Consider the following 14,150-nt stretch of genomic DNA (forward strand, 5'->3'; position numbering starts at 1 on the left):
ACATTTCAGCTTGCCAAAGGAATGACCCCCTCTTTCTTCCCCTGTGTGCTCATACAGGGCTTCTGCTCATTAGCTGAATTGTTCCTAGGGGTTTTTTTAAAGATAAATTTGGCAAATATTAGCTTCAACTTACATGGTCTAAACTTTTCATGTATACATGTCCATTTTAATATAATGAAGTAAAAACAATATGAAGCTTACATTTGTCTTTTGCCAAATGCAGTATTTGTCATACTGTACAGGTATAAATAATGCTGTCAGTATAAAATTAACTGGATGTCACATTTATTTTCCTAGTTTTGTTCTGACATCATGGAGGAACTTGACATGTTGCTTCCCCTGGCTCTGGCATGCAGAGATGAGTCTCTCCAGGAAATTAGAGCAAACTTTGTAGAGGCCTGCTGCAAAGTAGCAACAGCTGTCCTGACAAGGTTGGAGGAGAGAAGTAAAGATGTCCCTTCCAGAGCTCCACTGCAGAACTTGTATACTATTCTCTCCACAGCAGTGCATGTCTATCAGCATTTTAATATGTATCAGCATCTAATGAAAGATACCACTAGAAAGTGAGTCTGTTGTATTGATTAAAACACCCATAAATACCAGTAAATCAAGCAATTCCATTTCAGTGATACAACAAATATATTTAAAAGAAACTACTTAAAACAATGTGCTGTTTACTGCCAGTGCCTTGAATTTTTCTCTTTCTATCCTGGTTTACTATGATCTTGCATTCACTCTGTTCACCACTGTAACTTCAAAGAAGCATCTAAAACTTTTGTGTAAGACAGAACACTTCCAGCCCTGTCTTTCTTCATCTAGACCTTTAAAATTATTCATGTAATCTGGACCACTTTGGGTTTCAAATTGTGTTTGAATGTTGTGGATGTGGTGAGTTTTATTATCCTTGTATTTATATTGGTTTGGAATATGTGGTTTAATGTTTAATTTTGTATTTAAAGCTTTTTATACTCATTTATTATATACTGCTCAGAAAACTTTTTGTCATGGAGCAACGTACAAATAATATTATGCACAAGCGCACGTGCGCGCACACCCACACAAATATATATGTTACATATAAATCAGATTTGGGGAGAGGGTAATGTCATATCAGGGACGTGGGTGGCGCTTTGGTCTAAACCACTGAGCCCCTTGTGCTTGCCGATCAGAAGGTCAGCGGCAGTGGCGTAGCGTGGGTTGTCAGCACCCGGGGCAAGGCAAGTAATTTGTGCCCCCTAACCCGTGGATTTGCGCCCCCTAACCCGTGGATTTGCGCCCCCTAACCCTAACCCCCAGATGTTGCACCCGGTGCGGCCGGCCCCCTGCACCCCCCACGCTACGCCACTGGTCAGCGGTTCGAATCCCCACGACAGGGTGAGCTCCCGTTGCTCGGTCCCAGCTCCTGCCAACCAAGCAGTTCAAAAGCATGCCAAAAGAAGTGCAAGTAGATAAATAGGTGCCGCTCCGGCGGGAAGATAAACGGTGTTTCCGTGCACTGCTCTGGTTTCGCCAGAAGCAGCTTAGTCATGCTGGCCACATGACCTGGAAAAACTGTCTGCAGACAAACACCAGCTCTGTCGGCCTGTAAAGCGAGATGAGCTCCGCAACCCCAGAGTCATCTGCACCTGGACTTAACTGTCAAGGGTCCTTTACCTTTACCTTTTTTTAATGTCATGTCAATTCCCCCATACCACTTTAGTCAAATGCCATTTTATTACTCTATTTGTCTTTTTCTCTCCTCTTCTGTTGTTACTCTTCCTTTTTCTCTGCTGCTCAAATCATTCACTTCTCTTGAAATTCAAACCATGTGATGTTCTTCTTCAGCAGTTTCTGCATTCAACACAAATTCACTGTATTCCCCCCCCCCCTTTTGAAGCTCTCCGTGGGCTTGACTTACTGTACCTTTCTGCCACGATTTTTCACCAGGTCCTTTCCTGTCGCCTTGACTTCTTCAGAAGGTTGTTCTGTCTGAAAACCCTTCTCCCTTTCTTTGCCTTAGATTTGGAATTCCTTCGTGAGAGTTTCTTTTGCACCATCTTCTCTAAATTCCTCCTCCAAATTCACATTTTCAGTGTTGCCTTTCACTTAATCCACATCCCCAAATAAAACTAAGCCTAACTATGTGTAGTTGAAATAGCTGCTATTGAGTGCTTGAAAACCTTGCCTCACTTATTTTTATCCCCTCCCCTTATTGTGTTGGGCTATAAATTGGATTATAAAGTTCCTCTGTTGTAGCAAGCTGTGGTGTTGGCATAGGCACCCCCTTTGCCACTGTATCTGAAATGTTGTGCTTTCAGGAAGGATTTTCTTGCCTCTTCCTCAGAACAAGACACTGAGGCAGAAAGAATAGGCAGTGCGGGTGGCCAGGGGAAGAGGAGAACAGCTCCACTGCTGGTGCAAAGAGGAGGATGGGGTGGTGGGAATAGAAGGCAAGGGGGTAGCAGCCGAACCACCACCCTGGTCAGAAGAGGCTAACCTTTCTTGTGCTAACCTTGATAATAGTATATATATTTATAATAATTGTATATGTATCAAACAGTTTGGTATGTTTCCTACCGGACCACTTTTTTTAAATAAAAAGAACTATCCCTTAAGTATTGTTTAGAAGTACCACTTATACTTCTACATTGCATTTCAATAATAGTGATCCAATCATTTATATGTGCATTGTTTTAGCAGTAGATTGACGGTGCTGTTTGTCTAAATAGTATAGTACACATTTGTAAAACAGTAGAAGTAGATTTTCAAAGAGCCTCTGTAACAAAGAACAGATTTTAACGTGAGTGTAGGTTTAGATTCAAGAATCAAGAGGAAATGAATGATTGATATTTAATAATCCAAACCATTTGTACAACTGTGGGTTGTTACCTCCTACTGCACTGGTCTTAAATCTTTCCTTCTTTGATCATTTGAACAGGCCTGTATTCCTAATGCCTCTCCAGCAATATCAGGAATTGATCAGTGTTCTTCAGTTTCAAATTGCAAACTACTGCATCAGAATTTGTGCTACAACTATTTTACAGGATGCCGAGAGTCACTACTGGGATGACTACAAAGCTTTTTATGAGGTGTGATGTTAAGTTTACTAGCTTTTCCTTTTACACAAATGTTTCTTTCTTTTGTTTTCTTCTTGATTAATTTGAAACATAGGTTCAATACTACCTGAAATCAAGGTTACATTTCAAGGTTGCTGATCTATAACAACTATGTGTGCATATGCCTCATTGAGTTCAATGGGCATTATGTGCATGCAGCAATGGTCATGAATAAAAGCCAAGCTATAATATTATGTAATTACAAAACAATATCGAGTCCTTCTAGATGTTTACATTCTGGTATGAGTACATCTTTGTGTGCTTTTTAGTACTCTTCATATTTAAAACAGATGAATTCATTATTGTCTTATCTACACTCCTGTTAAATGTCCCCAATTGGTTGAATCAAGTAACTTCCAAATTACTGTGCCATAAAAGAACTGCAGTGTATTGCAAGAAAGTATATACATAAAATAACTATAGTTTACTGTGATCCCAAAATATGCACCTGTAAAAGCAGCTGCCTGCTTCCTTTAAATATTTGCTGCTTGGGAGCAGGGCTGGCCTGTAACATTTTGCCACTTGAGGAAAAATGCTCTGCCATGGTGGGTGTGCCCCACCACAGGTATAGCCCTACTGTGTTGTCGTGCCCCCACATGGTGCACTCATGGCAGAGGCAGCAGCAGGACACACCTGCAGAGCAGGAGGCAGCATGGGGGGCACCCACGGAGTGCAGTGGCAGTGTGCTCATCAGGCCCATATCTGCCCCCTGGGGCAACCACCTAATCTTGTTTCATGGGTGGGACAGCCCTGCTATCAAGGATTCATGACCAATCAACACTTACTGGAGCAATGGATTTTTCCATGGCTATGCACTGAGCTCAGTATTTGTTGGTGGATAAAATAATTAGCTAGTATGTAAAATGTAGTAATTTTGATATTGTCTTCTTTACAGAATATAAATATTTCAAAATGACAGTGAACCTTAATTTCAAACTCTGGATAGCTGAACCATAGTTAATGCCACAACCAAGGTGGGCAGTGGGGATTTGCACTCTAAAACAAATACAGTTTGCAGTAGCTTGTGGTGTGATGTGAAAACAATCTAGTGCAGTATCTCACCAACTAAATAGATGGAATACCTGCTTGGCTACCAAACTGAAATAAAGCTTTTAATGAAACAAACATCTGCTGCAATCTCCAAAACGTATGTTTTCTAGTTGTCAAAAATAAAGTTGTCTATTTGTAGATAATACTGAGTGGCTTATGTAGTACTGCCCAGCTGCCTGTTTCTTGACATACAATTTAAATAAAAGCCCACATCTGTTTTATTGTATGAAGCTTGCAAAAATAGCAGATGTTTACCCATTCAGATACTTTGACATAACAACAAATAGCAAACAGGAAAAGGTTCCCTGTAAATCTCAATGAGGATTCTATTTATTACCAAGAATCTACTTTGATATGAAATAATATGAATAATTTAAATAAGAACAATATATATTCTGGTATATTGGAAGTTTCAGATACTAAATATCAAATAACTACATAAAACACAATGAACCGAGTATAGGATATATACCCAGTGGAACATATATTTAAATGTATTTTAAATACTTTAATAAATAAATACTGAATTCAATTAAAACGGCTTCAAAATGGTTCATAAATTATTAAATAGTTTCTAAGAAAAGTGAAAGGGACGCAGGTGGCGCTGTGGGTTAAAGCCTCAGCGCCTAGGACTTGCCGATCGAAAGGTCGGTGGTTCGAATCCCTGCGGCGGTCCCAGCGCCTGCCAACCTAGCAGTTCGAAAGCACCTCCGGGTGCAAGTAGATAAATAGGGACCGCTTACCAGCGGGAAGGTAAACGGCGTTTCCGTGTGCGGCTCTGGCTCGCCAGAGCAGCGATGTCACGCTGGCCACGTGACCCGGAAGTGTCTCCGGACAGCGCTGGCCCCTGGCCTCTTAAGTGAGATGGGCGCACAACCCCAGAGTCTGTCAAGACTGGCCCGTACGGGCAGGGGTACCTTTACCTTTACCTTTAAGAAAAGTGATATCCAACAAAGTCATACACAACATAGATCCTTTGAAATCAGTGTTCTTAAATTACTGAAGGTCACTTATTTCAGTGAGTCTACTCTGAGTATGATTAATATTGGATATCACCCTATTTATTTATTCATATTACTATTATTTTAACAATGTTTACTCATAATGCCTACTGATAATTTACTGCTATTGCAGCAAATGTTCAACAGTTAATGACTTTACCTGTATATTATAAAATGCATGATAAAACATTAATAAAATGTCCACATATAAATCATTTAATTTGATGCTAATCTTGGAAGCATTATTTGCAGAGCTCTTCACTGGTAAGGTTTTTTTTAAAAAATAGTTATGCTTCATTATAGTGACCCATAATAAAAGAACTTCATAGTATGTTGCATATCAGACAGGAAATTATAATAATCTCTGCTACATGAAAAAAAAATCTGCAGAGGCATAAAATTGTCACAGAGTTTAGACTGTTACTATACTGTATTTGTTTCTGGTATTGTTAAAATATAATAAAATAGCTAAAGGATCTTTAAAAAGAATTATAACAATGAATGAACATTTACATTCAGCAAGGAACACTGGGTGTATTTTCAACTCTTTGGCTGTATTTATAGGCTGTCGGATTATAATGTCTATAATCTATCAATGTAGGCAAATAAGTGTGTAAGTTAACTCATTCAGTTGGTCTGTAGGTACTTTCTCTTATATTGTGGTAGGATTAAGGCTCTCAGCAAGGATCCTCTAATTTTTTGCCACGTGTACCTCCAAGGGGTACTTTAATTATATGCATATCTACTCAGAAGTAGTTCCCATTTTGTTCAATAGGGCTTGTTCCCAGGTAAGAATGTGTACAACTTCAGCCTGAGTTACCTGTGCTACATAAAACATAACTCAACTTGTAATGTGGATATAAATGCCCCATTTGGAAAACATCTACTTAAGGCTTTCAGTGAAGAAGTTGGAGCACCTGGAGATGTATTAACTTGCTGGTGACAGCTGCATAGAAAGTTATTCTCAGTAGCAATTAAGAGTCTAACTAAGAGTAACTGCTTCATGGTTGGCCAGCCTTTTACAATGGGATTTGCCCTTGATCACAGCAGAGATGGTGAGTAGTTGTACACAGTTTCGTAAATTAGTAACTACACAGTACAGCATGCTTATCCAAAAGAGGTTTGGGGAAGGTAAGTTTATGGTAGGTCAAATGTTTGTGGTTTTGGAAGAAAACTGCTTTCCCAGCTGAAACAAGACCTGAGTTGTTTTTGGGAGGGGAAATATGTTTTGCATCTTGCAAGGTTTCTGGTCTAGTTATTCAGCAGTTCATACTTTTCAACTATTTCCTCTCGGCCTGAATGGATTAGATTCACTGAATCCAACCTGACATTCAGGAAGATGGGTTTCTATTGTTTAACATTTCTTGGTTTTGCCAGGGGGAAAGATGCTCATTCTCCATCCAGATGTGGCATTATTTCTGCTGTGCTCTTCATCATGATCTATGGACTGTTCTACCCCCTGTGCTAGCCCAGGAGATTTTAACAGAAGTGCTGGAGGAATCCTTGGCACTCCTGGCTTGCAGATATTTTCAGGCCCAGCCCAGTTACAAGAGAACACCGCAGATAAGGTAATGATTGATTTGAATTTTGCGCTGTGGGTGATGTGAATGTATTATTATTGTTTCCTGTTCTGCTTATTGAGCATTCAGAACAACTTACATAAATTAAGATGAAATAATCATGAAATATCTTATTAAAGACAATACAAGCTAACAAAACTATACAATTTAACAAGCAATGAATATAAAAACGTTTTTATTAAAAGCCTGTTGAAATAAATCCATTTAAAGTTTTGTCTAAAGCACAAGACTGAGGAAGTCATCCAATCGTTTATAGAAGGTTAATTTTGTTTTATGCCTAAGCATTGTTGTTTTGTGCCTGAACCTTTTACTCTGTGAATGTTAAGTAAACTCTTCTGCATTCAAATGTAACAATACAACAATGGCTTAGGGATACACAAACAAGCTACAGTGAGCATTTGGCTTGCAAACTCACGCCTCCGATTTTCTCTGGTGTAGCTGTGATGAGATTAGAAGCATCTGCTTCTGTTTTAGGTTAATATGGCATACAAACCTGAACTAGGGGATCTCCACATTTTTTGGCCTGTGGATACATTTGGACTTTTTGGTGAGAACTATGGGCCATGTCCCCTCTGGCAATTTCTCTCCACTTTCCCCACAGAGGTACAGAAAGTGACTGCGCGCACACACCCCCACCACCTATACATATTCTTTGATTTTCCAAGTAATCTAAGTAAAAGTTGGATCCAGTAGATTCAACTTAAGAAACCTGTCGAGTTGAAAGAGGAAGTATGAAAAATCATCACTCTCCTGCAGCTCTCTGTACTTTTCAAGGGAGAAGAAGGTAACCAGCTTAAACCACCTCATGACCAAGGGATAGTGAGTAGAAGGGGTGGCTGAGAGGCTTCATGAATACTTCAAGGGAAAATTTCAGAGCTGCCGTTGCTTCTCTTCTATAGGCACCTCATTAGCAACCTCTCTCCTAAACTGTGGTTTATTGAAACAAGTTAGCTTGATTTGAAATACTATAGTTGAGACATCAAGTTTGTCCAAGGTTATGCGCGTACTGTAAATCAGAAGCTCTGCTGGAGCCCATGGTTTGCTGTGAATTGTTCTAAAAACAATATAATATCTCCCTGGAAACTTGTTTTTCATGCATGAAAAAGTGCTTTTTTTAGTCCTAGCTGTAGTTGCGTATCTTTTCAGTGTTCACCAAAATTGTATGCCTTTGATCATTCATACTGCAGGTTTTAACCTTTAAGTTCAATATGCGATATGTTTCCAATGTTAGTTGTGGGCATGATATTCATCAAGGAGATGATAAAAACGGCTAATGACAGGAAGCAACTAGCAATGGAAGTAAAAGCTACAAAATAAATATATATGGTGCAATATACAAAGCTTTATTTTTACAGAAAAATAATAACATGGTAGACTGAAGCCAAAGCAGAGCAGATCCATCCTTCAAATGTCACATATTTTCCAACATCTAGGTACAAACTACAAAGGAACTTATTTTTCAAAATGTTGCTTGTGTGTATAACCTCATTATACAGAGGATTTATAGATTTCAGTATATATGAAAATACTTAGACTATTGTCTGTAAGCATACATAAAGAATGGAAACACCCTAGTGATTTCTAGATTTAATTTTCTTTATAATTAAGAAGAATTAGAACATACATACTCTATTGTGTAGCAGAGCAGGCTTTTAATATTAATTCTGGTATTAGAAGTATGATCAAATTCAGCTGCTAGAGTATTTGAGTCCTGATCTGTTTCTGCTGTTCTCTGCAGATTCTGTACTTTATTTGCTTTTTGTTGAAATCATGACAATTGATTCATTCTTTTTGAAAATCTGATAGGCAGATGTATACATTGTTTGGATAGCAATCCTGCCCTATTACAATCAAAATGTGAGCTTTGTCATTAATGCCAGTGGGATGTAGGTTGTATCCATAGTCTTTGCAATCCTTTTTTACAACTCACTGTTCCTTCTTTGTCATGCCAAAGACATTTACAGTGCCACATTAACTGGTTGCTATGTAACTCTTAAACAGCTTCTGGCATATACTAGTTATCATAATATAGCATGTTCATAAAAAAGCAAGAAAGTAATAATAGAGGAACCATAGTGAAACAATGGGAGATGGGGCAAGTGGCAAAGAAATCTTGGGAGAAAAGAGCAGGTACTCGGAAAGCACATCTGGAGCCCATGATGAAAAATCAATATAAAATGGAATTTGTATACTAAAGGAATGGGGAAAGGGCATCAGTTTCCAAAACTCTTTATATAAAATTGTGCCATGAATATTTAAACTAATGTCTTCCTTTTGCGGGTGGCGCTGTGGGTTAAACCACAGAGCCTAGGACTTGCTGATCAGAAGGTTGGTGGTTCGAATCGCCGCAACGGGGTGAGCTCCCATTGCTCGGTCCCTGCTCCTGCCAACCTAGTAGTTCGTAAGCACGTCAAAGTGCAAGTAGATAAATAGGTACCGCTCCGGCGGGAAGGTAAACGGCATTTCCGTGCGCTGCTCTGGTTCACCAGAAGTGGCTAAGTCATGCTGGCCACATGACCCGGAAGCTGTACGCCGGCTCCCTTGGCCAATAAAGTGAGATGAGTGCCGCAACCCCAGAGTCGGTCACGACTGGACCTAATGGTCAGGGGTCCCTTTACCTTTACCTTCCTTTTTGGAAAAGAAAATATGTGTGTCTAAATATTTTAAAGCAAACAATCAAATGAATATATAAATTATTTAAAATGTATTCCACTCATATTCAGTATTGTTTCTGAAATTTGTTAAGAACCGGGGATAAAAAGCTCTGAAGAAAACAGAAAAAGAACATATTCAATTTTCATTTTATAACAGGTGTAAGGAACAGAGAAATTAAAATATATTTAGTTGTAATGTTTTATTTGGTGTATTCAGAATTGGATAAAATTGCAAATTTTAGCAAATTATAATCCTAGCTTGCACATGTATAACAGTGCAAGTGGTGAATTCCTTCCTCATTCATATCTATGGAGGGAGCTAATCCACAGATAATCTTCATTTCTTGAAATCAATGGGGAAAGTGAAACATGAGAGCTCTGTGTATACTTTGGTAATGTTGTACCAGGGACAAGATTATATTATTATTACTTAAAATTCCTGATGATTTTAAATAATGTAAAAGATATCACTTGTATATAAAAATCCTTTCTGCATTGTAGCAGATTACTTGATTGAATGTGTTGAATTGCATGCCTCGATTGATTTCAGGGTTTTTGCTTTGTCTCTTACAGAATAGATGTTATAGCAATTCTGATGACCTGTGAAAGCGTGCTGTGGTCAGTTTGCAGTTCTGTGCAAGAACTGTTGTTCCCGCAAAAAGACAGAAATCGTCGTATTTATAAAATACACAAGTATTGCAACAATTTACTTGCAGCAGCTGTCTTTTTAACTGCACCATTGGAGAACCTGTATAAGTAAGTGTGATGTAATATTTTAAGACAAACAGACATTTATCCTGTAGAAGGAGTAACAATCGTCTATCTTTGTGTAATGGCTGGATTCCAGTATGGTAATGATGCACCAAAATCTGAACATTGGTTTCAACTGTGGATGGGAAGTGGCACTTGAATTTACATTATTTTACCCTGCAGCAGATTTGTTTGAGGAAAACAGTGTCATTAGAATCTGGTAAATTTGAAACCAGTCTATATTCAGTACTTTCAAGGCTGCAATCCTTAACATGCATACTAGGGAGTAGTTGAACACAGAGAGACTCCTTCCAAATACACATGCATAAGATTGCATTGTTAAGAATTTGGTAATAATAGCAAAGCCTCTAGCAATATCTAACTCTACTGCCTGCTTGGTCACATTCACACCATACATTTAAAGCACATGGCTTCTTCCAAAGAATCAAGGGAACTGCAACTTGTACAGAGTGTTGGAAATTGTAGCCCTGTGAGAGGTAAACTACATTTCTCAGGATTTTTTGTGGGAAGCCATGTGCTTTAAATGTATAATGTGGATGTGACCGGGGCTGGGGCTAAGCCATCAGGAGGGCTGAAGCTCATTGCCCAGAACTCTGGAGAACTCCTGCCAGGGCTTAGCATCCTGTGTTCCTAAGGGCCTTTGATCTGTTCTAATCCTAACAGGAGCAGGCCAGATAAAAGACTTAAGGGCAGAAAAATATTTTTAAAAGTCATTGACCTAGAAGATAAAGGTTAATCCTAGAGCAGGCATAGGCAAACTCAGCCTTCCAGATGTTTTGGGACTACAACTCCCTTCATCCCTAGCTAACAGGACCAGTGGTCAGAGATGATGGGAGTTGTAGTACCAAAAACATCTGGAGGGCTGAGTTTGCCTATGCCTGTCCTAGACAATAAGGAGAGGAGGACAAGGAAAGAGGCAGGAGTTTGAGGGGGGAAAGGGTAAGTGGGAGAGAGAATAAGCACATGACCAAAATTCCCGAATGGAAGGCACATGATGAAATGTACACATGACCAAAAGCCCCCAAAGTGAGGAAGGCTGTTAATGAACTACAATATAACTAAACAGTATAGTATCAAGACTGTTCTTTTTTTAAAAAGGGGCCCTCAAGTTTGTAACCTCTTTTGAGTCTATTATGTTAGGTGGAAGGTGAGATGCAAACTGAGATCTTTTAAATACATTAATAAAAACAAATCTCTCGGTTTATCTCGTAGCTTTGTGATACTTCTCAGTATAACTTCATAACATTGGAAGGAGCAGGCATGCTGATTTTAATTCAAAACACACTAAGAAAATGAACCATATTTCTTTGTACAATTCTAACTGCTGTCATCTACTAAACTCCATATTTTAGCTGTTGGGAAGAATATTTTTTCTTCCAACTCTTTGTGCATTCGTGTCCTGATACACAGCCCTTTGAGACTGTAAACAAAATAACACAACATGGCCATTTCTAAGCTTAAATCCAGAGGGTTTTTACATATTGTATCCAAGGAAAATCACAACAAACTTATTATTGATCAAGCAACAGTTGTAGATCTAACATTCCATAAACACATGCTAGTGATAGCTATCTGTGTTTCCTTGGAGAACTGAAACCTGCTTTGCAATCAATAAACTACATCAAGTAAGTGACACACACGACTCAAGACGATCTGTCCTGAAGCCCTTCAGAATATGGAATTCCTTCTATTCTTTCAAATAAGAATTTGTGTTTTTTGTTTGTTTGTTTGTTTGTTTTCAAATTGTATATTTTAATTCATGAAGGAAATAAACAAAATAGAGAAAGTGATATCTGCTATTTTTGAAAAAATTGAAATGTGTTCACTAAGGTTCCTACAGGTTGAAAAGTAGCTCATCTTTGAAAACAAGATTTATTTAACTGACGTGCTAGCTCAGGCCATATATAGAATATATCTATTTTGAATTGTTTCCTATGAGTCACATACCATTCTCTCCTAACACTGATATAAATATTTTTGACTTGCAATTTTAAACAAAACCTCCTTCTCTTTCTTGCCAATCCATATTTTTTCCCTGGCCTTTGTTCCCACCCACCATTTTGTTTGGTCATTTCCCTTGCTGTTCATCCTTCCTTCTTTTTGGCCTATGTATTGTTTCTCTTTCCTCCCTTATCCATCTCTGACTTGGTGGGGGGGATGTGTGGAGGCAGGTAGTCCCCATTCTTCGGGGCTTGGTTTGCTGCTTTTCCAGCCACAGAACTTAATCCACCATACCCATATACCACTGCATGTGTTGACAGCAAGACCTGATACATTTTCAACTACGACAGCAGATTTTTCTTCAAAGGATGCTCCCAATCAGCCCTGGTTTTCATTACAGCAAGCCTGATGCTTCTGTGCTCTGTCAGTCCTCTGTCTTAACTGCCCAAATGGCTATAGCCCCTAAAATTCTCAGGACACACACACACTGTGCCCCCCAAACCCAAAAGAAAACCACTTCAGCTACTGCAGCAGTTGCTGATGCAATTAGTACCAAGACAGTGCTGGATCAGCAGCCACACAGGGTGCAATATATGGGACATGAAAAATCTACCAGCAGCAGTGCCTATCTCCCCTTCCTTGTTCTTTGACTGATCACTGCATGGCAGAGACAGTGATCTGGAGCTGATGGATGAATAGGAGCCAGAGTGGCAGAATTGTTTAACTCTTCCCAGCAATTCTCTGAGAAGGAGTCTTGCGGCTGCCCTGTTCATGCTTTTGACTTTCAGTACTGCTACTGTTGACTTGACACAGGCATCACTTACCTCCTCAAACAGTTTCAACTGGCTTTTATTCCCAGCCAAAGTGTTTTTTAAAGAGGGCATCCCTATATGTCCTCCTGTGGTGCATTGTTTTCATTCGAGGAACTTAAAGACTCTTGTGTTCAAACCATTCCAAACTGTTCCTCTCCACATCCTTTCTTATAAGGTCCTCCTTTTGGTGGCCATCACATCAACATGGCTTATTTTGGAATTGAGTGCCTTATGCATATTCCTGAAAGACTGTGTGGAAAGACTGTGATTCTTTGTATGGATCTATCATTCATGCCTAAGACAAATACAAGTTTTTACTACAACCAGAACCTCCTTCTGGCCTAACCGGATTCATCCCTTAGAGAAGGCCTGACACATAGTGGATCATCTACTGGGTGCTTAAAGTCTGTATCAGCCAGACTAAGGACTTCAGGTTGACAGAGGTGTTGTTTCTTCCTTTCCACCCTCTTGGGGTAAGAAAAGCTAGCATGCTGGCTGAGGGTATGTATCATCTTGGCTTATGACTCTCTCAAGCTGCCTGCCCTGCAGAATATCACAACCCATTCTTTTACTATGGCAACATTTGCCATCAATGATCTTTGCCATCAATGATCGTTTTATTGGCATCCACAGAGCTGGCACTTGGTCCACACCAAAAACTTTGGATAAACATTATAAACTGGACTTCTATGAATCTGCTGACTCCTCTTTTTGAAAATGTGTTTTGCTGCAAGTGGTTCTGTAGACTTAGGTGTCCTGGAATTGCCTGCATTACTGGGACTCCTTTGGTACGTCCCACCTGCTGTACTGTCACTCAGGGAAAAGCACCTTTCAGGGGAGACCAAGAGTTCCTTTTTCTGGTTCTTGGCTTTATTGGAGGTAAAGCCAACAGTGTTGAAATGAGCAGCTTATATGTGCCAGTGAATGTAATTATCTGAGACGCCCATCTGCAAGTATCATGGAAGTATTGCCTGAAGTTGGAATCAACCTTGACATCATTGGAGTGTCAAACATTCCTGAAAATTCATTCTGGCGGTTAATAAATTATCATGACTGCAATCCACAACAATTCAATTTTGCTGTCAATTTTAATAGGAACCTATGTTACCTGTTCAGTTTTATTGCCAATATGTTGTATTCCATTAAAAAGTAAAAGACTCCCATCTTTTTATTTAAAAATCTCATAGAATGCTCAGTTATCCTAATTCGTTTTAATGCTATCAGCATGTAAATGCTGCTTTTCATA

General features: G+C 39.2%; 1 protein-coding gene across 5 annotated transcripts in view; it reads left to right on the top strand.

Moving 5' to 3' along the window:
* The window catches only part of KIAA0825, a 189,178-nt gene that overhangs the window by 46,511 nt on the left and 128,517 nt on the right, over positions 1-14,150 (top strand). For all 5 annotated transcript variants that reach the window (XM_081930133.1, XM_081930132.1, XM_081930135.1 and 2 more), the window contains 4 exons: positions 298-563; positions 2,918-3,068; positions 6,524-6,714; positions 9,954-10,136. In XM_081930133.1, the coding sequence (XP_081786259.1) occupies positions 298-563; positions 2,918-3,068; positions 6,524-6,714; positions 9,954-10,136 (791 nt within the window). The remainder of the gene's footprint in view (positions 1-297; positions 564-2,917; positions 3,069-6,523; positions 6,715-9,953; positions 10,137-14,150) is intronic.

This window comes from Podarcis melisellensis (genome assembly GCF_964234715.1).
Source record: "Podarcis melisellensis genome assembly, chromosome: 11".
In the NCBI taxonomy this organism is placed as follows: Eukaryota; Metazoa; Chordata; class Lepidosauria; order Squamata; family Lacertidae; genus Podarcis; species Podarcis melisellensis.